The sequence below is a fragment of the Ovis canadensis genome, chromosome 3 (genome assembly GCF_042477335.2).
Source record: "Ovis canadensis isolate MfBH-ARS-UI-01 breed Bighorn chromosome 3, ARS-UI_OviCan_v2, whole genome shotgun sequence".
Taxonomy (NCBI): Eukaryota; Metazoa; Chordata; class Mammalia; order Artiodactyla; family Bovidae; genus Ovis; species Ovis canadensis.
This window is the reverse complement of record NC_091247.1, coordinates 45,058,828-45,084,242: the sequence shown is the minus strand read 5'-3', so window position 1 is coordinate 45,084,242 and position 25,415 is coordinate 45,058,828. Positions and strand designations below refer to the sequence as shown.

Here is a 25,415-nt window from a genome sequence, read left to right as displayed (position 1 = left end):
GTCTATATTTATAGATAAGGAAAAGCTAAGAGAATTCAGCACCAACACCAAACTGGCCTTACAATAAATGCTAAAGGAACTTCTCTAGGTGGAAAAGAAAAGGTCACACTTAGAAACAAGAAAAAATTATGAATGGAAAAGCTCAGAGATAAAAGCAAATATACAGTAAAGATAAGAAAGCATCCACAGACACACATGACACATATGCAGTCACGAGGAAAGTACAAATGCAGAATACTGGAAATGCATTTGAAATTAAAATGCGACTTAAAGCAATCTTTATACATATATATAGACTGCTATATTAAAACCTCATGGGAACCACACTCCAAAATTCCACAAGAGAGAAAATTTTACAACATATACAGACACAAGAAAAAGCAGTCCAACACAACACTAAGGATAGTCATCAAATCCCAAGAGGAAAGAACAAATCCAAACAAAAAATGACAATAAGAACATACATATGACAACTACCTTAAATGTAAATGGATTAAATGCTCCAACCAAAAGACACAGACTGGCTGAATAGATACCAAAAAAGAAACCTAACCAACCCTCATATACATGTATCTACAAGAGACCTACTTCAGATCTAGGGACATACACAGGTAGAAAGTGGGGATTAAAAGAAATCATGGATAGCAATACTCATATCAGACAAATAAGCTTTAAAATACTGTTATGAGAGATAAGGGAAAACTACATAATGATCAAGAGATCAATTCAAGAAGAAAATATAAAAATTGTAAATATACATGTACCTAACATCAGGCTTCCCTGATGACTCAGCCAGTTAAGAATCTGCCTGCTATGCAGGAGATACAGAAGACGTGGATTCAGTCCCTGGATTGGGAAGATTTGTGAGATGTGGAAATGGCAACCTACTCCAGTATTGTTGCCTGGGAAATCCCACGGACAGAGGAGCCTGGTGGGTTACAGTCCATCGAGTCACAAGGAGTTGGACTGAGCTCTCTCATGTCCGCCTCTTTGAGACTCTATGGACTGACTATATTCTTCCAGGCTCCTCTGTCCATGGGATTCTCCAGGCAACAATACCAAAAGGTACCATTTCTTCCTCCAGGGCATCTTCCTGATCCAAGGATTGAACCTGCACCTCCAGCATTGGCAGGTGCATTCTTTATCACTGAACCACCAGGGAAGCTGGGAGCACCTCAGCACATACGGCAAATGCTAACAGCTATAAAAGGGGAAATGAACAGTAATGCAATAGTGGGGGATGTTAACACCCACTTACATCAATGGAAAGCTCTTCTAGGCAGAAAATAAGTAAACACAGGCTTTAAATGACAGACCAGATAGACGTAATTGATATACCTATGGGACACAGCAAAAGCACCTCTAAGAGGCAAGTTCAGAGCAATAAAATTGCTACATCAGTAAAGAAGAAAAATCCGAAATAAAGGACCTAATCTTATACCTAAAGCAACTAGAGAAAGAACAAACAAAACCCAGAGTTACTAGAAGAAAAGAAACCATAAAGATTGAAACAGAAGTAAAGGCAATAGAGAACAGAACAGTAGAAAAGATCAATGAAAAAGCTAGTTTCTCTGAAAGTATAAACAAAATTGATAAACCTCGAGCAAGACTCAAGAAAAAAAAAGGAGATGGCTCATACAATACAATTAGAAAGGAAAAAGAAGGTACAACTGACATTCCAGAAATGCAAAGGACCATAAGAGACTAAGCAATTATATTCCAACAAAAAGGACAGCCTAGAAGAAATGGACACATTCTTAGAATGGTTAGCCTTCCAAGATTGAACCATGAAGAAATAGAAAATTTGAACAGACCAATTACAAGTACTGAAACTGAAAATGTGATTTTTTTAAAAAACCTGCTAACAAAAATTCCAGGACCAGATTAATTCAATCAAACATTCAGAGAAGAGTTAACACCTATCCTTTAGAAAATCATCCCAAAAATTGCAGATAGAACACTCTCAAACTCATTCTAGGCCACCATTACACTGATAACAAAACCAGAGAGATACCACACACAAAAAGAAAATTTCAGACAAGTATCACTGATGAACGCAAAAGTCATCAATAAAATACGAGCAAACCAAATCCAATAAAAGGATCACACACCATGATCAACTGGGGTTTATTCCAGGGATACTAGGATTCTTCGATATCTGCAAATATATCAGTGTGATACACCACATTAAGAAATGAAGAATAAAAACCTTATGATCATCTCAATAGCTGCAGAAAAAAGCTTTTGACAAAATCCAACACTCATTTATGATAAAAACTATGGAAAGTGGGCATAGAGGGAACCTGCCTCAACAATAAAGGCCATATATGACAAACTCACAGCTAAAATTCTCAACACTGAAAACCTGAAAGCATTTCATCTAAGATCAAGATCAAGAAAAAGATGTTCATTCTCATTACTTTTATTCAGCATATTTTTGTGGATCCTAACCATGCAATCAGAAAAAAAAGAAAAGTAATTCAAATTGGTAAAGAAGTAAGACTGCCATTCTTTGCAGATGACATGATACTATACATTGAAAATCCTAAATGTGTTACCAGAAAACTACTAGAGGTTATAAGTGGGTAAGTTTCAGGATACAAAGTTGATAAACAGAAATATCGTGCATTTGGGATTAACATTACACACTACTACATAAAAAATATATAAATAACAAGGACCTACTGTATAGCTTACTCCTTGGAAGAAAAGTTATGACCAACCTAGAGAGTATATTCTAAAGCAGAGACATTACTTTGCCGACTAAGGTCCGTCTAGTCAAGGCTGTGGTTTTTCCTGTGGTCATGTATGGATGTGAGAGTTGGACTGTGAAGAAGGCTAAGCACCGAAGAATTGATGCTTTTGAAGTGTGGTGTTGGAGAAGACTCTTGAGAGTCCCTTGGACTGCAAGGAGATCCAACCAGTCCATTCTGAAGGAGATCAACCCTGGGATTTCTCCGGAAGGAATGATGCTAAAGCTGAACTCCAGTACTTTGGCCACCTCATGAGAAGAGTTGACTCATTGGAAAAGACTCTGATGCTGGGAGTGATTGGGGGCAGGAGGAGAAGAGGACGACAGAGGATGAGATGGCTGATGGCATCACGGACTTGATGGACGTGAGTCTGAGTGAACTCCGGGAGTTGGTGATGGACAGGGAGGCCTGGCATGCTGCAATTCATGGGGTCACAAAGAGTCGGACACAACTGAGTGACTGAACTGAACTGTATAGCTCAGGGAACTCAATATTTTATAATAATCTATATGGGAAAATATCTGAAAGAGAATGGATATGTGTATATGTATAACTGAGTCACTTTTGCTGTACACATGAAACATAACATTGTTAATCAAATATACTCCAATATAAAATAATTTAAAAAACAAAATTTCAAAAACTAGACATTTAAATAATATTTAAACATTATAAATATTCAATAAATGGATGTTGAATTTTGTCAAAGGCCTTCTCTGCATCTATTGAGATAATCATATGGCTTTTATTTTTCATTTTGTTAATGTGGTGAATTACATTGATTGATTTGCGGATATTGAAGAATCCTTGCATCCCTGGGATAAAGCCCACTTGGTCATGGTGTATGATCTTTTTAATGTGTTGTTGGATTCTGGTTGCTAGAATTTTGTTGAGGATTTTTGCATCTATGTTCATCAGTGATATTGGCTTGTAGTTTTCTTTTTTTGTGGCATCTTTGTCAGGTTTTGGTATTAGGGTGATGGTGGCCTCATAGAATGAGTTTGGAAGTTTACCTTCCTCTGCAATTTTCTGGAAGAGTTTGAGTAGGATAGGTGTTAGCTCTTCTCGAAATTTTTGGATAGAATTCAGCTGTGAAGCCATCTGGACCTGGGCTTTTGTTTACTGGAAGATTTCTGATTACAGTTTCAATTTCTGTGCTTGTGATGGGTCTGTTAAGATTCAACATCCATTTATGGTAAAAACTCTCCAGAAAGCAGGAATAGAAGGAACATACCTCAACATAATAAAAGCTATATATGACAAACCCACAGCAAACATCCTCAATGGTGAAAAATTGAAAGCATTTCCATAAAGTCAGGAACAAGACAAGGGTGCCCACTTTCACCACTACTATTCAACATGATTCTGGAAGTTTTGGCCACAGCAATCAGAGCAGAAAAAGAAATAAAAGGAATCCAAACTGGAAAAGAAGAAGTAAAACTTTCACTGTTTGCAGATGACATGATCCTCTACATAGAAAACCCTAAAGACTCCACCAGAAAATTACTAGAGCTAATCAATGAATATAGTAAAGTTGCAGGATATAAAATCAACACACAGAAATCCCTTGCATTCTTATACACTAATAATGAGAAAGTAGAAAAAGAAATTAAGGACACAATTCCATTCACCATTGCAACAAAAAGAATAAAATACTTAGGAATATATCTACCTAAAGAAACTAAAGACATATATAGAAAACTATAAAACACTGGTGAAAGAAATCAAAGAGGACACTAATAGATGGAGAAATAGACCATGTTCATGGATCTGAAGGATCAATATAGTGAAAATGAGTATACTACCCAAAGCAATCTACAGATTCAATGCAATCCCTATCGAGCTACCAGCGATATTTTTCACAGAACTAGAACAAATAATTTCAAGATTTGTATGGAAATACAAAACACCTCGAATAGCCAAAGCAATCTTGAGAAAGAAGAATGGAACTGGAGGAATCAACCTGCCTGACTTCAGGCTCTACTACAAAGCCACAGTCATCAAGACAGTATGGTGCTGGCACAAAGACAGAAATATAGATCAATGGAACAAAATAGAAACCCCAGAGATAAATCCACACACCTATGGACACCTTATCTTCAACAAACGAGGCAAGAATATAAAATGGATTAAAGACAATCTCTTTTAACAAGTGGTGCTGGGAAAACTGGTCAACCACTTGTAAAAGAATGACACTAGATCACTTTCTAACACCACACACAAAAATAAACTCAAAATGGATTAAAGATCTAAATGTTAAGACCAGAAACTATAAAACTCCTAGAGGAGAACATAGGCAAAACACTCTCCGACATAAATCACAGCAGGATCCTCTATGATCCACCTCCCAGAATACTGGAAATAAAAGCAAAACTACACAAATGGAATCTAATTAAAATTAAAAGCTTCTGCACAACAAAGGAAACTATAAGCAAGGTGAAAAGATAGCCTTCAGAATGGGAGAAAATAATAGCAAATGAAGCAACTGACAAACAACTAATCTCAAAAATATACAAGCAACTTATGCAGCTCAATTCCAGAAAAACAAATGACCCAATCAAAAAATGGGCCAAAGAACTAAATAAATATTTCTCCAAAGAAGACATACAGATGGCTAACAAACACATGAAAAGATGCTCAACATCACTCATTATTAGAGAAATGCAAATCAAGACCACAATGAGGTACCACTTCATACCAGTCAGAATGGCTGCAATCCAAAAGTCTGCAAACAATAAATGCTGGAGAGGGTGTGGAGAAAAGGGAACCCTCTTACACTGTTGGTGGGAATGCACACTAGTACAGCCACTGTGGAGAACAGTGTGGAGCTTTCTTAAAAAATTGCAAATAAAACTCCCTTATGACCCAGCAATCCCACTGCTGGGCATACACATTGAGGAAACCAGAATTGAAAGAGACATGTGTACCGCAATGTTCATCGCAGCACTGTTTATAATAGCCAGGACATGGAAACAACCTAGATGTCCATCAGCAGATGAATGGATAAGAAAGCTGTGGTACATATACACGATGGCATATTATTCAGCCACGAAAAAGAATACATTTGAACCAGTTTTAATGAGATGGATGAAACTGGAGCCGATTATACAGAGTGAAGTAAGCCAGAAAGAAAAACACCAATACAGTATACGAACACACATATATGGAATTTAGAAAGATGGTAATGATGACCCTGTATGTGAGACAGCAAAAGAGACACAGATGTGCAGAGCGGACTTTTGGACTCTGAGGGAGAGGGCGAGGGTGGGATGATTTGGGAGAATGGCACTGAAACACGTATACTATTGTGTAAGAAACGAATCACCAGTCTATGTTCGATACAGGATACAGGATGCTTGGGGCTGGTGCATGGGGAAGATCCAGAGAGATGATACGGGGTGGAAGGTGGGAGGGGGGTTCATGTTTGGGAACTCATGTACACTCATGGTGGATTCATGTCAATGTATGGCAAAACCAATACAGTATTGTAAAGTAAAATAAAGTAAAAGTTAAAATTAAAAAAAATAAAAAAACAAATAAATATATAACTTAATATACTTAAATATAATGTGGTAACTCTGGAAATAACTTTTCTCTAAGGTTTGTTGTTGCTATTTGTTGTTTGTTTGTTAACTTTTTTAAACTGAATCTGTAGTCTATATCCTTTGCTGTGTGCAGCCAGTGAAATTTCTTTTCAGTTACCTTAAGAGTTACCTATAGATGAACACAATTTCAACTTAAACATCCACATTGTACTATTTACCTAAGCTTAATTCTTTTTAAAGACACTGTATTCACAGAAAAAGTAATTCAAATTAACCAACCATGCCCTACAAATGTAAATAGAAGTGATACCAAATAAGCATTGATGAAAACAAAAAGCACTTTTAAAAAACAGCATTAAATCTTACCAACTCCAGAGGTTATTGACTCTGCATCAATATCACTAGCTCTCCTTCTTGCCACTTCAGCTAGTGCTAGTTCTCCTTTATCTAGTGCAAGGTAATGGATGTCCTTTGGAAATACAGCAAAATAAAAGATTAATCCAAAATGAATCTTAGTCAAGTTACAAAGGAGATTTTGAAAAAAAGCACTTACTGTTCAGATTACAAAACAGACATGGCTGATGAACATTCTTTTTTATATTTTAATTTTCTCAGTTTTCTAGTACAAGCAAATTTTCTTGAATTGCAAATCCTGGCTATAACTAGTGGCAGTTATTTAAATAAATTATTTTGAGTCTTTAGGGAAAAAGACAAGCTGTTAAATGTTCAATATACTCAGTTTTCTCAGGGAATAAAAATCTTAGTTGCTGTTTTCTATAATGAAATTTTACTATCTCAGATAGCTTCTTCAAAATTCAGTTGTTCATTATGATAAGCAGTTTACAAGGAATATTATTACACAAATTGTCTCTGATATTTATGCACTTGGTGCATATTATTTTGTTAATATTATTAATACTACTATTATCTTGAATTCATTCAGTCAACAGATAATCAGTGCCTATTAAGTGCCAGGCACTGTTGTGGAAAGAGAGGTCAATTACAGCACCATTTCTCAACAAGCTTTGAGTCCAGTAGGGAGAAAGACGACTGTAAACAAAAGCAAATAACTTAGTGTGATGGGTTTTATGGTAGAGTTAAGAATGGTATGGAACCAAAGAGGAGGAAATGATCCTTGATCTGTGGTTTGAAGGATAAATAAGAGTTATACTAGAAGGGAAAATGGAGGTAAGCCAACAGAAAATGAATGGTATCTGACACATGTATGTAAAGAAGATTGAAAAACCACGGTTCTATCAGGCAATAACAGGTCTTTCAATATGGAAGGAATGTTTGATGTGTGAGAGAATACAGTGGAAACTAATTCTAAACCAGTAGAAAGAGCTACTAAAAAAGACTTAGAAATCTTTGGTACACAAAATGATCACTGGAATGAGAATTTTTTAGCAATAAAATGGTAAAAAGAACATGAACAAGTTTTCAGTGATGAAATATAAATGGCCTATAATCATGAGCTATCAGGGCTTTCCTGATAGCTCAGTTGGTAAAGAATCTGCCTGCAATGCAGGAGACCCCAGGAATTCCCTTCAATTCCTGGGTAGGGAAGATTCGCTGAAGAAGGGATAGGCTGCCCACTCCAGTATTCTTGGGCTTCCCTTGTGGTTCAGCTGGTAAAGAATCGACCTGCAACGCAGGAGACCTGGGCTCAATCCCTGGGTTGGGAAGATCCCATGGAGAAGGGAAAGGCTACTCACTCCAGTATTCTGGCCTGGAGAATTCCACAGACTATATAGTCCATGGGGTTGCAAAGAGTTGGACACAACTGAGCGACTTTCACTTTCATAATCATGAAAAGATATTTTAGTTTCCCAATATTCAAAGTTTAAAAATGTAATTTCAAACTGCACAAGTTTTTTTTTAAAGTTGTTACTTATTGGTTGCAAAGTTTGGGGGAACACAGGTGTTTACATTTACTGGGGATATAGACTTTATAGCAGGGGTTGGTAAACTATGGCTTACTAGCCAAATATAGCCTGCCTTTTATACAGGCCTTGAGTTATCAATGCTGTTTACCTAGCATAAGGCCTTCCAGATCCATTAATGTTGCTGCAAATGGCAAAAATCTCATTCTTATTTAGGGGTGAGAAGCATTCCATTTGTGTATGTGTATATGTGTGTGTGTGTAGTCTTCTTTATCCATTCATCAGTTGATGGACACTTAGGTTACTTTTGTATCTTGGCAATTGTAAATAGTGTTGCTATTAACACTGGGGTGAATGTATCCTTTCAAATAAGTGCTTTCGTTTCTCTCAGATGTATATTCAGGCATGGAATTGCTGGGTCATAAAGCTATGACAAATTTAGACAGCATATTAAAAAGCAGAGAGATCACTTTGCCGACAAGGTCCATCTACTCAAAGCTATGACTTTGCCAATAGTCGTGTATGATGTGAGAGCTGGACCATAAAGAAGGCTGAGCAATGAAGAAATGATGCTTTTGAACTGTGGTGTTGGAGAAGACTCGAGAGTCCCTTGGACAGCAAGATCAAACTAGTCAATCCTAAAGGAAATCAACCCTGGATATTCATTGGAAGGACTGATGCTGAAGCTGAAACTTCAATATTTTGGCCACCTGCTGTGAACAGCTGACTCACTGGAAAAGACCCTGACACTGGGAAACATTGAAGGCAGGAGGAGAAGGGGATGACAGGATGAGATGGTTGGATGACATCACTGACTTGATGGACACGAGTTTGAGCAAAATCTGGGAAACGATGAAAGACAAGGAACCTTGGCATGCTGCAGTCCATGGGGTTGCAAAGAGTTGGACACAACTTAGTGACTGAACAGCAACAATGGTAGTTCTATTTTAGTTATTATGAGAAAACTCTATGCTGTTTTCCCCAATTTACATCCCCACCAACAGTGTATGAAGATTCTCTTTTTTCTACATCCTTGCCAGCATTTGTCATTTGTGTTTTTTGATGATGGCCCTTCCAACAGCTGTGAGATGTTATCTAATTGTGGTTCTGATTTGCATTTCCCTGATGATTGCACCTCTTTTCATGGGTGTCTGCATTTTCTTAAATTTTGGAAAACTGTTCACTTCCTCTGCCCATTTTATAATCAGGTTGTTTCTTTTTGGATGTTCAGTTGTGTGGACTAATTATATATTTTGGATATTAACCTCTTATTGGTCATATTATATGCAAATAATTTTTCCCATTCAGTAGTTTTGTTTTTTGTTTTGTTTTGTTGTTATACTAAATGAAATAAGTCAGACAGAGAAAGACAAATACTAGATGATATTACTTATATGTGGAATATAAAAAATACAATTAGCGAATATAACAAAAGAGTAGACTTACAAATACAGAGAACAAACTAGTTACCAATGGAGAGGAAAGAAGGTCATGATAGGCATAAGGGATTGAGAAGTGTAAACTATTAGGTATAAATCAGGCTACAAGGATATATTATATAACATAGGGAATATAAAAATATTTTATAATAAATATAAATAGAGTCAACCTGTAAAAATTGTGAATCACTGTATTATATATATATATATATATGGGGCTTCCCTGGTGGCTCAGAGGTTAAAGCGCCTGCATGCAATGCGGGAGACCTGGGTTCGACCCCTGGGTTGGGAAGATCCCCTGGAGAAGGAAATGGCAACCCACTCCAGTATTCTTGCCTGGAGAATCCCATGGACAGAGGAGCTTGGTGGGCTACAGTCCACAGGTCGCAAAGAGTCAGACACGACTGAGCAACTTCACTTCACTTCATATTATATATAGTATATATAGACTAGTATATATAGTATAGTGTATATATATATAAAGTATATAGTATAGTATATATATATACTTTATATATATACTACCTATAGTATACTATAGTATATATACTATATATACACACACTACATATATACTGTATATATACAATAGTATATATACTATATAGTATACTATCGTATATATACAGTATATATGTAGTGTATATATAGCATATAGTATAGTATAGTACTGTACTCCACACTATACTATATATACTATATATAGTGTGTATATATATATAGTACTATAGTATACTATACTATATAGCTATATAGTATATATATAGCATATATATAGCATATATGTATATATACTATATACTATTATATATACTATATATAATAGTATATAGTACACTATACTATATACTATTATATATACTATATATAATAGTATATAGTATACTATATATAGTATACTATATGTATATACTATAGCATATATGCTATACTATATAGTATATAGTACAGTATATACTATACTATACTGTATAGTGTATAGTGTAGTATATAATATATATAATATATACTGCATATACACTATACATACTGTATATAGTATATAATATACTGTATGCTATATATATACTGTATACTATATACTGCATATACTATATACACTATATATTATATACTATATATACTATATATAGCATATATATATATATGATACTATATACTATAGTATACTATACTATACTATATAGACAGCAACTATACTTCAGTTTTTATTTTATTTTTACAAAGTCCCCAGTGCCTTTTATTTCAGTCAAAAAAAATCTATTTATATGTTTCCCTTCTTTTAAAGTTCCCCATTTGTTGTAAAATCAATTTACACAGTTTTTCTAAAGGTTACATTCAGCTAACTCAACAACCCACCACCTACTAGTCCTGTAAAGTTCAGGAATGATAGACATGACAGGGGACTCTGGAGTCCAATGGCCTGGGTTTAAGCCTGGCTCTGCTGTCACTAGTTAGGTGAGCTTCAACAGCTTGCTGAATTTCTTCAGGCATCTGCCTCATTTATAAAGGAGGTCATAGTATTTTAGGAGAGCTATGAGAATTATGTAAGGGGCTTTGCTGGTAGCTTAGATGGTAAAGAATCTACCTACAATGCAGGAGACATAGGTTTCATCCTTAGGTTGGGAAGATCCCCTGGAGAAGAGAATGGCTATCAACTCCAGTATTCTTGCCTGGAGAATTCCATGGAGAGAGGAGCTTGGCGGGCTACAGTCCATGGGTTGCAAAGAGTCAGACATGACTGAGCAACTAACACTTTGACACATATAAGGCTTACACAGTGCCTGGCACAAAGTCACTAGTGATTATCAACTTTTACCTGTGCCCATTCTATTATGTTTAATCACATGAAGAGCCAACATCCACTTTTTCTTGAGAGATGCAAAATACAGATGTAGAACAGTAAAGCACAGAATGCAATAATTAAAACATGTTGATGTATGGCAAAACCAATACAATATTGTAAAATAAAAAAAGTACACCTTTGTACACATATGCTTTTTGTACACAGATTCTCTCTAAAAGAATGTGCTATACTATACTATATATATAGAGAGAGAAACTATACTTCAATTTTAAAAAAGATCAGTGTTTACATTTTTAAATGGCTGAAAGAACTGTGTTAAACCACTCAAGTCTGTATGGCTCTGGAATTAGCTCACCTTGCAGACTTGAAAATGTTTCAGTTTAAAACTACAAGCCAAATAGTACTTATTGTGAAACATACATTGTGATAAAGTTTTTCAATGAAAACTAACATTGTTTTGACTTGCAAGTAATACCAGGCTGTGTTACACACCTTCTGTAAAAATTAAAAGTTAGAACTGTCAAAAACTAAAAGTGAGATCTCCATTCTTACAAAAAGTCCCAGCAATATATTTCAGTCCATGGCATTTTTCAACCTTGATACAAGTGCCAAGGAAATGTCCATAGTTCAAACTCTATCTAATGGTTCAATTAAGGGAAGTAATTAATTTACAATGTACTAACATATTAAAAGGCAGTCTCAATTCAGTTCACTTGCTCAGTCATGTCCAACTCTTTGCAATGCCATGAATCGCAGCATGCCAGGCCTCCCTGTCTATCACCAACTCCCGGAGTTTACTCAAACTCATGTTCATCGAGTCGGTGATGCCATCCAGCCATCTCATCCGCTGTCGTCCCCTTCTCCTCCTGCCCCCAGTCCCTCCCAGCATCAGGGTCTTTTCCAATGAGTCAACTCTTCGCATGAGGTGGCCAAAGTACTGGAGTTTCAGCTTTAGCATCAGTCCTTCCAAAGAACACCCAGGACTGATCTCCCTTAGAATGGACTGGTTGGATCTCCTTGCTGTCCAAGGGACTCTCAAGAGTCTTCTCCAACACCACAGTTCAAAAGCATCAATTCTTCAGTGCTCAGCTTTCTTCACAGTCCAATTCTCACATCCATACATGACCACTGGAAAAACCATAGCCTTGACCAGACGGACCTCTGTTGGCAAAGTAATGTATCTGCTTTTTAATATGCTATCTAGCCTGAGGTCAGGGGCAGCGGCTGAGAGGAGCTACCCCACACCTGAAGTCAGGGGCGGCGGCCAAGAGGAGCAACCCCACATCCAAGGAGCAGTGGCTGCGCTGGCGCAGGAGGGCCGAGAGGAGCTACTCCATGTTCAAGGTCAGGAGGGGCGGCCATGAGGAGATACCCCGCGTCCAAGGTAAGGAGCAGTGGCTGCGCTTTGCTGGAATAGCTGTGAAGAGACACCCCATGTCCAAGGTAAGAGAAACTCAAGTAAGACGGTAGGTGTTGCGAGAGGGCATCAGGCAGACACACTGAAACCATAATCAGAGAAAAGAAGCCAATCTGATCACACAGACCACAGCCTTGTCTAACTCAATGAAACTAAGCCATGCCGTGTGGGGCCACCCAAGATGGGCAGGTCATGGTGGAGAGGTCTGACAGAATGTGGTCCACTGGAGAATGGAATGGCAAATTACTTCAGTATTCTTGCCTTGAGAATCCTATGAACAGTATGAAAAGGCAAAATGATAGGATACTGAAAGAGGAGCTCCCCAGGTCAGTAAGTACCCAATATGCTACTGGAGATCAATAGAGAAATAAATCCAGAAATAATGAAGGGATCGAGCCAAAGCAAAAACAGTACCCAGTTGTGGATGTGACTGGTGATAGAAGGAAGGTCCGATCCTGTAAAGAGCAATATTGCATAGGAACCTGGAATGTTAGGTCCTTGAATCAAGGCAAATTGGAAGTGGTCAAACAAGAGATGGCAAGGGTGAACATCGACATTCTAGGAATCAGCAAACGAAAATGGACTGGAATGGGTAACTTTAACTCAGATGACCATTGTATCTACTACTGTGGGCAGGAATCCCTTAGGAGAAATGGAGTAGCCATCATGGTCAACAAGAGTCCGAAATGCAGTACTTGGATGCAATCTCAAAAATGACAGAATGATCTCTATTCGTTTCCAAGGCAAACCACTCAATATCACGGTAATCCAAGCCTATGCCCTGACCAGTAACACTGAAGAAGCTGAAGTTGAACGGTTCTATGAAGACCTACAAGACCTTTTAGAACTAACACCCCAAAATGATGTCCTTTTCACTGTAGGGGACTGGAATGCAAAAGTAGGAAGTCAAGAAACACCTGGCTAACAGGCAAATTTGCCCTTGGAGTATGGGATGAAGCAGGGCAAAGGCTCATAGAGTTTTGCCAAGAGAATGCACTGGTCATGGCAAACACCCTCTTCCAACAACACAAGAGAAGACTCTCCACATGGACAGCACCAGATGGTCAACACCAAAATCAGATTGATTCTATTCTTTGCAGTCAAAGATGGAGAAGCTTTATACAGTCAGCAAAACAAGACCAGGAGCTGACTGTGGCTCAGATCATGAACTCCTTTATTGCCAAATTTAGACTTAAAAGGCAGTCTAGTCTAGTCTTTAGCTAATAGAGTTCTAAAAATGCCTTCTGGTCAGTGAATATGTGCAATTAACCATACATACACTCATATCATATATATCAATATTTGGCAGTAGTTGTCTATGAGGAAAGAAATTTGCAAAATGAAAATAAATTTCACCATAGATCAGTATCCACAGATGAATATTTACAATGGATTTTGTTGATAAGGAATAGCACCCTTCAACTCTTATTCCCCCAAAAGAACTCCATTATTTACATGTGTAGAACTTCATTATGAAAACTATACTCAATTATTAGATTTTTAACTTTATAAAAAAATTTATGGAAATTTGCTTTCTATCATAATTATTACATTTAAAATTTTGTTTTATCAATAAAGATCTATGGAAATTTGTTTTCTCAAGTACCTATATAATAACCTCAATTTTGCTTCATGACCCATAAACCTATGCTATTTGCTATTTGGTTCTTTATAGAAAAAGTTTGATGATTGCATATTTAATTAATATATCAGAATTTAAAATTAGCATATATATACTTTTGGAAACTCTTCCTAAGGAAATGATGTGATCAATCTTATGTCCAAGATTGGTGAGAGTCAAAAGAAAAGATAGCTATCCAGCCAAAAATCAAATTACCCTCCAATTAAAAATAAAATTAAAACAGATTGGTGCTGACAGCAATACTTATTTTTTCTTACAAAGGAATTCTACATTTATTTACCAAAAATATTACATCGACCTCTTTTGCATATAATATATAACATTATACTGTTTTTGAGGGGCAAATTCCCCAGATCAGTAGGTGCCCAATATGCCACTGGAGAAGAGCAGAGAAATAGCTCCAGAAGGTATGAAGAGGCTGATTGAGCCAAAGTGGAAACAACACCCAGGTGTGCATGTGTCTGGTGGCGAAAGTAAAGTCCAATGCTGTAAAGAAAAGTACTGCATAGGAACCTGGAACGTTAGGTCCAAGACAAGGTAAACTGAAAGAGGTCAACAGGAGATGGCAAGAGTGAACATCAACATCTTAGCAACAGTGAACTAAAATGGACTGGAATGGGCAAATTTAATTCAGATGACAATTATATCTACTACTGTGGGCAAGAATCTCTTAAAAGAAATGGAGTAGCTTTCATAGTCATCGAGAGTCCAAAATGCAGTACTTGGGTACAATCTCAAAAATGGCAGAATGATCTCTGTTTGTTTCCAAGGCAAACGATTCAGCATCACAGTAATCCAAGTCTATGCCCCAACCACTAATGCCAAAGAAGCTGAAGTTGAATGGTTCTATGAAGACCAACAAGGCTTTCTAGAACTAACACCAAAAAAGATGTTCTTTCTTCATCATAGGGACTAGAATGCTAAAGTAAGAAGTCAAGAGATACCTGGAGTAACAGGCGAGTTTGGCCTAGGAGTACAAAATGAAGCAGGGCAAAGGCTAACAGTTTTGCCAAGAGAAGGCACTGGTCATAGAGACACCTTCTTCCAACACGAGAGACGACCATACACATGGATTATCACCAGATGGTCAATACCAAAATCAGACTTATTATATTCTTTGCAGTCAAAGATGGAGAAGCTCTATACAGTCAGCAAAAACTAGACCGGGAGCTGTCTGTGGCTCAGATCATGAACTCCTTATTGCCAAATCAGACTTAAATTGAAGAAAGTAGAGAAAACCACTAGGCCATTCATGTATGACCTAAATCAAATCCCTTACAGTGGAAGCGACAAATAGATTCAAGGGATTAAATCTGATAGAGTGCTTAAAGAACTATGGATGGAGGTTCGTGACATTGTATAGGAGGCAGTGATCAAAACCATCCCCAAGAAAAAGAAATGTAAAAATGAAAAACAGGCTGTCTGAGGAGGCCTTATAAATAGCCAAGAAAAAAATAAAAGTGAAAGGCAAAGGAGAAAAGAAAGATAAATCCATTTGAATACAGAGTTCCAAAGAATATCAAGGAGAGATAAGAAAACCTTCCTATGTGATCAATGCAAAGAAATAAAGGAAAACAACAGAATGGGAAAGACTAGAGATCTTTTCAAGAAAATTATGATACCAAGGGAACATAACATGCAAAGATGGGCACAATAAAGGACAGAAATGGTATGGACCTAACAGAAGCAGAGGATACTAGGAAGAGATGGCAAGAATACACAGAAGAAGTGTACACAAAAGGTCTTAATGACTCAGATAACCACAATGGTGTGATCACTCACCTAGAGCTAGACATCTTGGAGTGCAAAGCCAAGTGGGCCTTAGGAAGCATACTATGAACAAAGTTAGTGGAGGGGATGGAATTCCAGTAGAGCTATTTAAAATTCTAAAAGATGATGCTGTGAAAGTGCTGCACTCAATATGCCAGCAAATTTGGAAAACTCAGCATTGGCCACAGGACCAGAAAAGATCAGTTTTCATTCCAGTCCCCAGGAAGGGCAATGCCCAAGAATGTTCAAACAACCAAATAATTGCACTCATTTCACATGCTAGCAAAGTAATGCTCAGAATTCTCCAAGTCAGGCTTCAGCAGTATGTGAACTGAGAACTTCCAGATGTTTAGGTTGGATTTAGAAAAGGCAGAGGAACCAGAGATCAAATTGCCAACATCTGTTGGATCTTAGAAAACGCAAGAGAATTTCAGAAAAACATCCACTTCTGCTTTATTGACTACACTTTGACTGTGTGGATCACAACAAACTGTGGAAAATTCTTCAAGAGTTGGGAATACCAGACTACTTGACCTGCCTCTTGAGAAACCTGGATACAGGTCAAGAAGCAACAGTTAGAACAGGACATGGAACAACAGACTGGTACCAATAGTAAAAGGAGTACGTCAAGGCTGTATATTGTCACCCTGCTTATTTAACTTATATGCAGAGTACATCATGGGAAATGCCAGGCTGGATGAAGCACAAGCTGGAATCAAGATTGCTGGGAGAAATAACAATAACCTCACATATGCCGATGACACCCCCATTATGGAAGAAAGCCAAGAAGAACTAAGGAGCCTATTGATGAACGTGAAAGAGGAGAGTGAAAAAGCTGGCTTAAAACTCAACATTGAAAAAACAAATATCATGCCATCTGGTCCCATCACCTCATGGCAAATAGATGGGGAAACAATGGAAACAGTGACAGACTATTTTCTTGGGCTCCATAATCACTGCAGATGGTGACTGCAGCCATGAAATTTAAGATGCTTGCTCCCTGAAAGAAAAGCAATGATAAACCTAGACAGCATATTAAAAAGCAGAGACATTGCTTTGCTGACAAAGGTCCATATAATCAAAGCTATGGTTTTTTCAGTAGAAGGACTGATTCTGAAGCTGAAGTTCCAATATTTTGGCCACCTGATGCGAAGAGTCAACTCAAGGGAAAGACCCTGATGCAGGGAATGATTGAAGGCAGGAGGAGAAGGGATGACAAGGATGAGATGCTCTGATGGCATCACTGACTCAATGGACATGAGTTTGAGCAATCTCTGGGAGATAGTGAAGGACAGGGAAGGCTGGTTTGCTGCAGTCCATGGGGTCACAGAGTTGGTATGACTGAGTGACTGAACAACCACAATGAATTATCAAAGGTACCATATATTATCTAGTTCTAGTTCTTACTGAATTCTTACTGAGTACAGAAGTGTTATTTTCTCAACCTGCTCAAATATCTATCATTTGTCCCAAAGGCTGTTAGATATTTGATGAGGGTTACATAGCTGCTTCGGAGAAGGCAATGGCAACCCACTCCAGTTTTCTTGCTTGGAAAATCCCATGGACAGAGGAGCCTGGTAGGCTGCAGTCCATGGAGTCAGGAAGAGTTGGACACAACTGAGCGACTTCACTTTCACTTTTCACTTTTATGCATTGGAGAAGGAAATGGCAACCCACTCCAGTGTTCTTGCCTGGAGAAACCCAGGGATAGTGGAACCTAGTAGGCTGCCGTCTATGGGGTCGCACAGAGTCGGACACGACTGAAGTGACTTAGCAGCAGCAGCAGCACATAGCTGCTTTGGTATTGTCTTAATACTGAAAAGTATTAGCTGCTTCAAATATCTTATGGATGAAGGGATAGCATTTACAATCTACTGATTGACTGACTTACTAAGCTCCAATAGAAATCTTGTCACTTTAAGTCAGAAACAATATACTCAGGGAATCTTTTCAACTAGAATAAGATGGAAATTATTATACACCTAAAGTACATATTTAATATTTTTTCAGAGATTTTTCTTTTCATTGAAACCATTTGGTAATTTAGGAGTTTGATCATATTTTTAGGAAAGCAAAGTCTTAGTGCAGAATATGTCAGTTTGGTATTTCAAGTAATGTAACTATTGGCAGCCTTTGTATGGGAGAGTTGTCCTTTATAAATAATGTCTTTTCTAGGTCTAATTGATAAAATTTAATTTTGTTAAATTGGCTCAGGATATGAATAGAGATTTTACACTGGCAGCAATACTTAAAACAATAAAAAATCAGAAACAATTTACATGTGCATCAATGGAAAAAAATCATGTTGTTTTTCTTTTGATAATCCAAGAATGCCATGATGCTTTCATAATAGATCTTTATATTCAATAAAGAAATTAGCAGTAATTTAAAATATATTGCCATGTTCAATTTGCTAGTATATTATTTAATATTTTGGCAACTTTTTAAAATTTGAAGTATGGTTGCTATACAGTATTATATAAGTGCATCTATAGTCTTAGAAATTCTATCACCTTACTTACACTTGACTGCTAACAAGCCTCAGCTTATATCAATGTTATAGTAGCCATACAGAATAAGTTAAAGTGGCCTCTTTTCCCTATCTTTTCATCTCTGGCAAAAATTTTATATGAGTATTCACTGAAAATAAGCAAAACATATACACTGCACTTAAGAAGAAACTACCATCCATTAGTAAGTGACATAAATGAACATCTGTTTAAAATAAAGATAGACTATATACCTGCTTATGGCTGAAAAGACTATAGATTATAAATATATCAATTCTGACCCAAAATAACTTGTAAAGTTTAGTAGAATTCCAATCAAAATCCCCATAAGATTTTTCATGGAACTTGACAAAGTAAATGGTCAAGAATATCTAAGACTTATTCTAGTTAACATTAAGACTATATAAAATCATTAGCATATGAATCAAAGAAAGTTATCCATAAAAAATATCCCCTTTTTTGGTGAGTTACTAATGTTAGTTCTTCATGTTTAACAGTGATGTAAGTGTTGACGATGAGATCTCTGGTCCACGAATTATTTTTGGAACATGTTCTCTGCCTCTCACTCCTCATTTCTGTGATTTCTATTAATTATTTCATTCTATTGGAAATCTGGGTCATTAATTTCAAGAAGGTAATAAGGCTTAACAGGTCTTGAGGTGATATTGTATCTGTACCATGATTTTCACTTCTTAATATTTCCGTGGGCCTTCTCACTATTTATATATCTGAATGTAGTTTTTAGTAAGATGCAGTAGACAGTATATTTCTATAACTCCATGCCTCTCAGTGTGAGTTCACGAATCTTTATAGCCTGATAAAACACATCTATTAATAAGGTCTAGTATCTATATTACCCCTCAACCAGCTATCTTCTGGCTACATTTGTTTTAACTTTTAGATAGTTTTAGAGTTGCAATTTAGTTAAAATGTTGGATATAATTAAAATAAGCTCATATATCCCTGGGAAATAATTCTAAAAGAGTCAAAAAAGTAAAAGCCACTTGGTTATATATTTCATTTTCATGTCTTTTACTTGTTTCTTAAGTGAACAATGCAAAAGAAATAGACAAAAACAATAGAATGGGAAAGACTAGAGATCCTTTCAAGAAAGTTAGAGATACCAAGGGAACATTTCATGCAAAGATGGGCACAATATAGGACAGAAACAATAAGGACATAATGGAAGCAGAAGCAATTAAAAAGAGGTAGCAAGAATACACAGAAAACTATACAGAAAAGGTCATAATGATCTGGATGACCACAATGGTGTGGTATGTCACCTACAGCCGGACACCAGAGTGTGAAGTCAAGTGGGCCTTACAAAGGATTACCATGAACAAAGCTAGTGGAGGTAATGGAATTTCAGCTGAGCTATTTCTAATCCTAAAGGATGATGCTGTTAAAGTGCTGCATTCAGAATGCCAGCAAAACTTTAAACTCAGAAGTGGCCACACGACTGGAAAAGGCCAGTTTTCATTCCAATCTCCAAAAAGGGCAATGCCAAAGAATGTTCACACTACCACCCATTTAAACTCATTTCACATGCTAGCAAGGTAATGCTCAAAATCCTTAAAGCTAGGCTTTGACAGTACGTGAACCAAGAACATCCAGACGTACAAGCTGGATTTAGAAAAGGCAGAGGAACCTGAGATCAAATTGCCAACATCCCTTGGATTATAGAAAAAGTAAGGGAATTCAAGAAAAACATCAGCTTCTGCTTCATTGACTACTAAAGCCTTTGACTATATGGATAACAACAAACTGGAAAATTCTTCAAGAAATGGGAATACCAGATCACCTTACCTGCCTCCTGAGAAATCTGTATGCAGGTCAAGAAGCAACAGTTAGAACCAGACATAGAACAATGGACTGGTTCCAAATTGGGAAAGGATTACATCAAGGCTGTATATTGTCACCTTGCTTATTTAACTTCTACGCAGAGTACATCATGCAAAATGCCAGGCTGGATGAGGCACAAACTGGAATCAAGATTGCCGGGTGAAGTATCAATAACCTTAAATATGCAGATGACACCACCCTAATGGCAGAAAGCAATGAAGAACTAAAGAGTATCTTGATGATGGTGAAAGAGGAGAGTGAAAAAACCTGGCTTAAAAGTCAACATTCAAAAAAGTAAGATCATGGCATCTGGTTCCATCACCTCATGGCAAATAGATAGGTAAACAATGGAAACAGTGACAGACTTTATTTACTTGGGCTCCAAAATCACTGTGGACAGTGAACGCAGCCATGAAATTAAAAGACACTTGCTCCTTGGAAGAACAGTTATGGCAAACCAAGACAGCATATTAAAAAGCAGAGACATCACTTTGCCGACAAATGTCCATATAGTCAAAGCTATGGTTTTTTCAGGAGACACGTTCAAATGTGAGTGTTGGACCATAAAGATAGTTGAACACTGAAGAAGTGATGCTTTTGAATTCTGTGGTGCTGAAGATGACTTGAGAGTCCCTTGGACAGCAAGGAGATCAAACCAGTCAACCATAAATGAAATCAGCCTTGAATATTCATTAGAAGGACTGATGCTGAAGCAGAAGCACCAATACTTTGGCCCCCTGATGCAAGAAGCCGACTCACTGGAAAACACCTTGATGCTGGGAAAGATTGAGGGCAGGAGGAGAAGGGGGCAATAGAGGATGAGATAGTTGGATGGTATCATTGACTTGATCACCTGAGTTTGAGTAAACTCCAGGAGATAGTGAAGGATAGAGCAGCCTGGCATGCTGTAGTCCATGGGGTCACAAACAGTTGGACATGAGTGAGTGACTGAACAGCAAAAATAAAAAAAGTATTCCACATATAATTATGGAATATTTACTATGTGCCAGATGTATAGGTGAATTTACTACAAAAGTTAATGAAGCTTAAGCTTCTCTGTCTTATTTTTACATGTCCTTCCAGTACCTAATTTTATACCAGAAATATTAAATTCTTTTGAAATTGAAGTATAGTTGATTTATAATATTATAATAATTTCAGGTGTATAGCATAGTGATTCAGCATTTTTGTAGATTATATTCCATTTAAAGTTATTAACAAAATAATGGCTATATTTCCCTGTGATGTATAACATATCCTTGTTGTTACCTTTATTATAGATAGTAGTTTGTAGCTGTTAATCCTGTACTCCTATCTTGCCCCTCCCTGCCTTCTCTCTCCCCACTGGTAACCATTAGTCTCTTTTCCATGAGTCTTTTCTTGTTTTGTTATATATATTTATTTTTTAGATTCCACTTCTAAGTGATAACATGTAGCATTTGTCTATGACTTACTTTATTAAATATTCTCTAGGTCTATTAAATTGTTTTTCTTAAGAAGTATAAGCTTCAAACCCTATAAAACATGGATCTACCCCCTGATGCCCATTCATCAAGTTTTCACTAACTGTACCATGCTTAGTTGTTTAGAATCATGTGTCTGGGAGCCACATGGCACAAGAAGACATTGTAAGATATACAGTCCTTTTTTGTGTTGTTCATCTTTTTGGATACTTACTGTACAAGGTTTAAATGGCATGTAATGAGTCTAAAGAGACAATATAAATGAAAATATATTTGAAAAGTGTCATATAGATTAAACCTTTACTGCCACCCAATCAGGATTACCTAGTGAATGGCTTTATTTAAACTGTTACTAATTGGAAGTTCAAAAAAAAAATATTCAGAAGAATGAATCACTTAGTTTCTGTCATTCTCAATGAAAATTTTTAGTTTATCGTTTGTCAAACTGACTTATATTAGTAACATCATTTAGCACTATTAAGTGAAATTGGCTTCCACTGAACAAAAGATGACAAACACTGATAGTCTTTGGCCATGATCCAGCTTTACAAATTTGCACATATCCTGTCTGTAGCATCTAAGATCTATTCAATAAAATAAAAGACTTGCTATTCCTGGGAGCTCATTACCTTTCACAGATGATGTTTAATGTACCACCAAAATGAATATGCAGATTTAAAAGAATAAGTATTAAAGTTAGGGAGTTCCCTGACAATCCAGTGGTCAGGATTTGGTGCTTTCACTATTGAGGGCCCAGGTTCAATATCTGTTTGGGGAACTAAGATCCTACAAGTTATGCAGCATGACCAAGAAATAAGTATTTAAAGCTTAAAAGTGAACAGTGCACCTAGATGTCCATCAGCAGATGAATGGATAAGAAAGCTGTGGTACATATACACAATGGAGTATTACTCAGCCATTAAAAAGAATACATTTGAATCAGTTCTAATGAGGTGGATGAAACTGGAGCCGATTATACAGTGAAGAAACCCAGAAAGAAAACCACCAATACAGTATACTAATACACATATATGGAATTTAGAAAGATGGTAATGATAACCCTGTATGTGAGACAGCAAAAGACACAGATGTATAGAACAGACTTTTAGACTCTGTGGGAGAGGGTGAGGGAGAGGGTGGGGTGATTTGGGAGAATGGCATTGAAACATGTATACTATCATGTAAGAAACGAATCACCAGTCTATGTTCGATACAGGATACAGGATGCTTGGGGCTGGTGCACTGGGATGACCCAGAGAGATGATATGGGGTGGAAGGTGGGAGGGGGGTTCAGGATTGGGAACTCATGTATACCCGTGGTGGATTCATGTTGATGTATGGCAAAACCAATACAGTATTGTAAAGCAAAATAACGTAAAAAAAAAAAGAGTGAACAGTGTAAAACAGAGAAGAAAACAATAGAATGAGAAAGACTAGAGATCTCTTCAAGAAGTGAAGAGATACCAAGGGAACATTTCATGCAAAGATGGGCACAATATAGGACAGAAACAATAAGGACATAATGGAAGCAGAAGAGATTAAGAAAAGGTGGCAAGAATACATAGAAAACTATACAAAAAAGGTCATAATGACCCGGGCAACCTCAATGGTGTGGTCATTCACCTACAGCTGGACATCAGAGTGTGAAGTCAAGTGGGCCTTAAGAAGCATCACTATGAACAAAGCTAGTGGAGGTGATGGAATTTCAGCTGAGCTATTTCTAATCCTAAAAGATGATGCTGTTAAAGTGCTGCACTCAAAATGCCAGCAAATTTTTAAAACTCAGCAGTGGCCACATGACTGGAAAAGGCCAGTTTTCATTCCAATCTCCAAAAAGGGCAATGCCAAAGAATGTTCAAACTACCACCCATTTAAACTCATTTCACATGCTAGCAAGGTAATGCTCAAAATCCTTAAAGCTAGGCTTTGACAGTACGTGAACCAAGAACATCCAGACGTACAAGCTGGATTTAGAAAAGGCAGAGGAACCTGAGATCAAATTGCCAACATCCCTTGGATTATAGAAAAAGTAAGGGAATTCAAGAAAAACATCAGCTTCTGCTTCATTGACTACTAAAGCCTTTGACTATATGGATAACAACAAACTGGAAAATTCTTCAAGAAATGGGAATACCAGATCACCTTACCTGCCTCCTGAGAAATCTGTATGCAGGTCAAGAAGCAACAGTTAGAACCAGACATAGAACAATGGACTGGTTCCAAATTGGGAAAGGATTACATCAAGGCTGTATATTGTCACCTTGCTTATTTAACTTCTACGCAGAGTACATCATGCAAAATGCCAGGCTGGATGAGGCACAAACTGGAATCAAGATTGCCGAGTGAAGTATCAATAACCTTAAATATGCAGATGACACCACCCTAATGGCAGAAAGTGAAGAGGAACTAAAGAGTGTCGTGATGAAGGTGAAAGAAGAGAGTGAAAACCTGGCTTAAAAGTCGACATTCAAAAAAGTAAGATCATGACGTCTGGTTCCATCACTTCATGGCAGATAGACAGGTAAACAATGGAAACAGTGAGAGACTTTATTTTGTTGGGCTCCAAAATCACTGCAGATGGTGACTGCAGCCATGAAATTTAAGATGCTTTTTCCTTGACAGAAAAGCTACCTTAAACCAAGACAGCATATTAAAAAGCAGAGACATCACTTAGCCAACAAACGTCCTTACAGTCAAAGCTATGGTTTTTCCGGTAGTCATGTATGGATGTGAGAGTTGGACCATAAAGAATGTGCACCAAAGAACTGATGCTTTCGAATTCTGTGGTGCTGGAGGTAACTCAAGAGTTCCTTGGACAGCAGGGAAAGCAAACCAGTGAATTCTATACGAAATCAACCCTGAATCTTCATTGGAAGAACTGATGCCGAAGTTGCAGTTCTAATACTTTGGCCACTTGATGCAAATAGCCGACTCATTGGAAAAGATCCTGACACTAGTAAGGATTGAGGGCTTGAGAAGGGAATGACAAGAGGACAAGATGGTTGGGTAGCATGATGGAGTTAACGGACATGAGTTAGAGCAAACTCCAGGAAATAGTGAAGGATGAGGAATTCTGGCATGCGGCAGTCTATGGCATCGCAAAGTGTCGGACATGACAGTAACTGAACCACAACATATGGCAGTTCATTATTTTATTCACCACTTTTTATCCATGATAAAAATAAATTCAAAACAAAATAGTTTTCCTATTTAAAAGCAAATTTTCTTTGCCATGGTTATGTTCTTTTCAATCCTAACTTTTTTGTGTGTGTTTATCTTCTTTTTCTGTGCCTTGATGACATTTTAAAAAATATATAAATTTATTTATTTTAACTGGAGGTTAA

General features: G+C 37.1%; 1 protein-coding gene across 12 annotated transcripts in view; it reads right to left on the bottom strand.

The window, feature by feature from the left end:
• The window catches only part of WDPCP (WD repeat containing planar cell polarity effector), a 604,312-nt gene that overhangs the window by 200,457 nt on the left and 378,440 nt on the right, over window positions 1-25,415 (bottom strand). For 10 of the 12 annotated variants that reach the window (XM_069583054.1, XM_069583055.1, XM_069583047.1 and 7 more), the window contains one exon: window positions 6,665-6,767. The exons of the other annotated variants lie outside the window; for them this stretch is intronic. In XM_069583054.1, coding sequence (XP_069439155.1) covers window positions 6,665-6,767 — 103 coding nt within the window. The remainder of the gene's footprint in view (window positions 1-6,664; window positions 6,768-25,415) is intronic. 12 annotated transcript variants of the gene reach the window in all.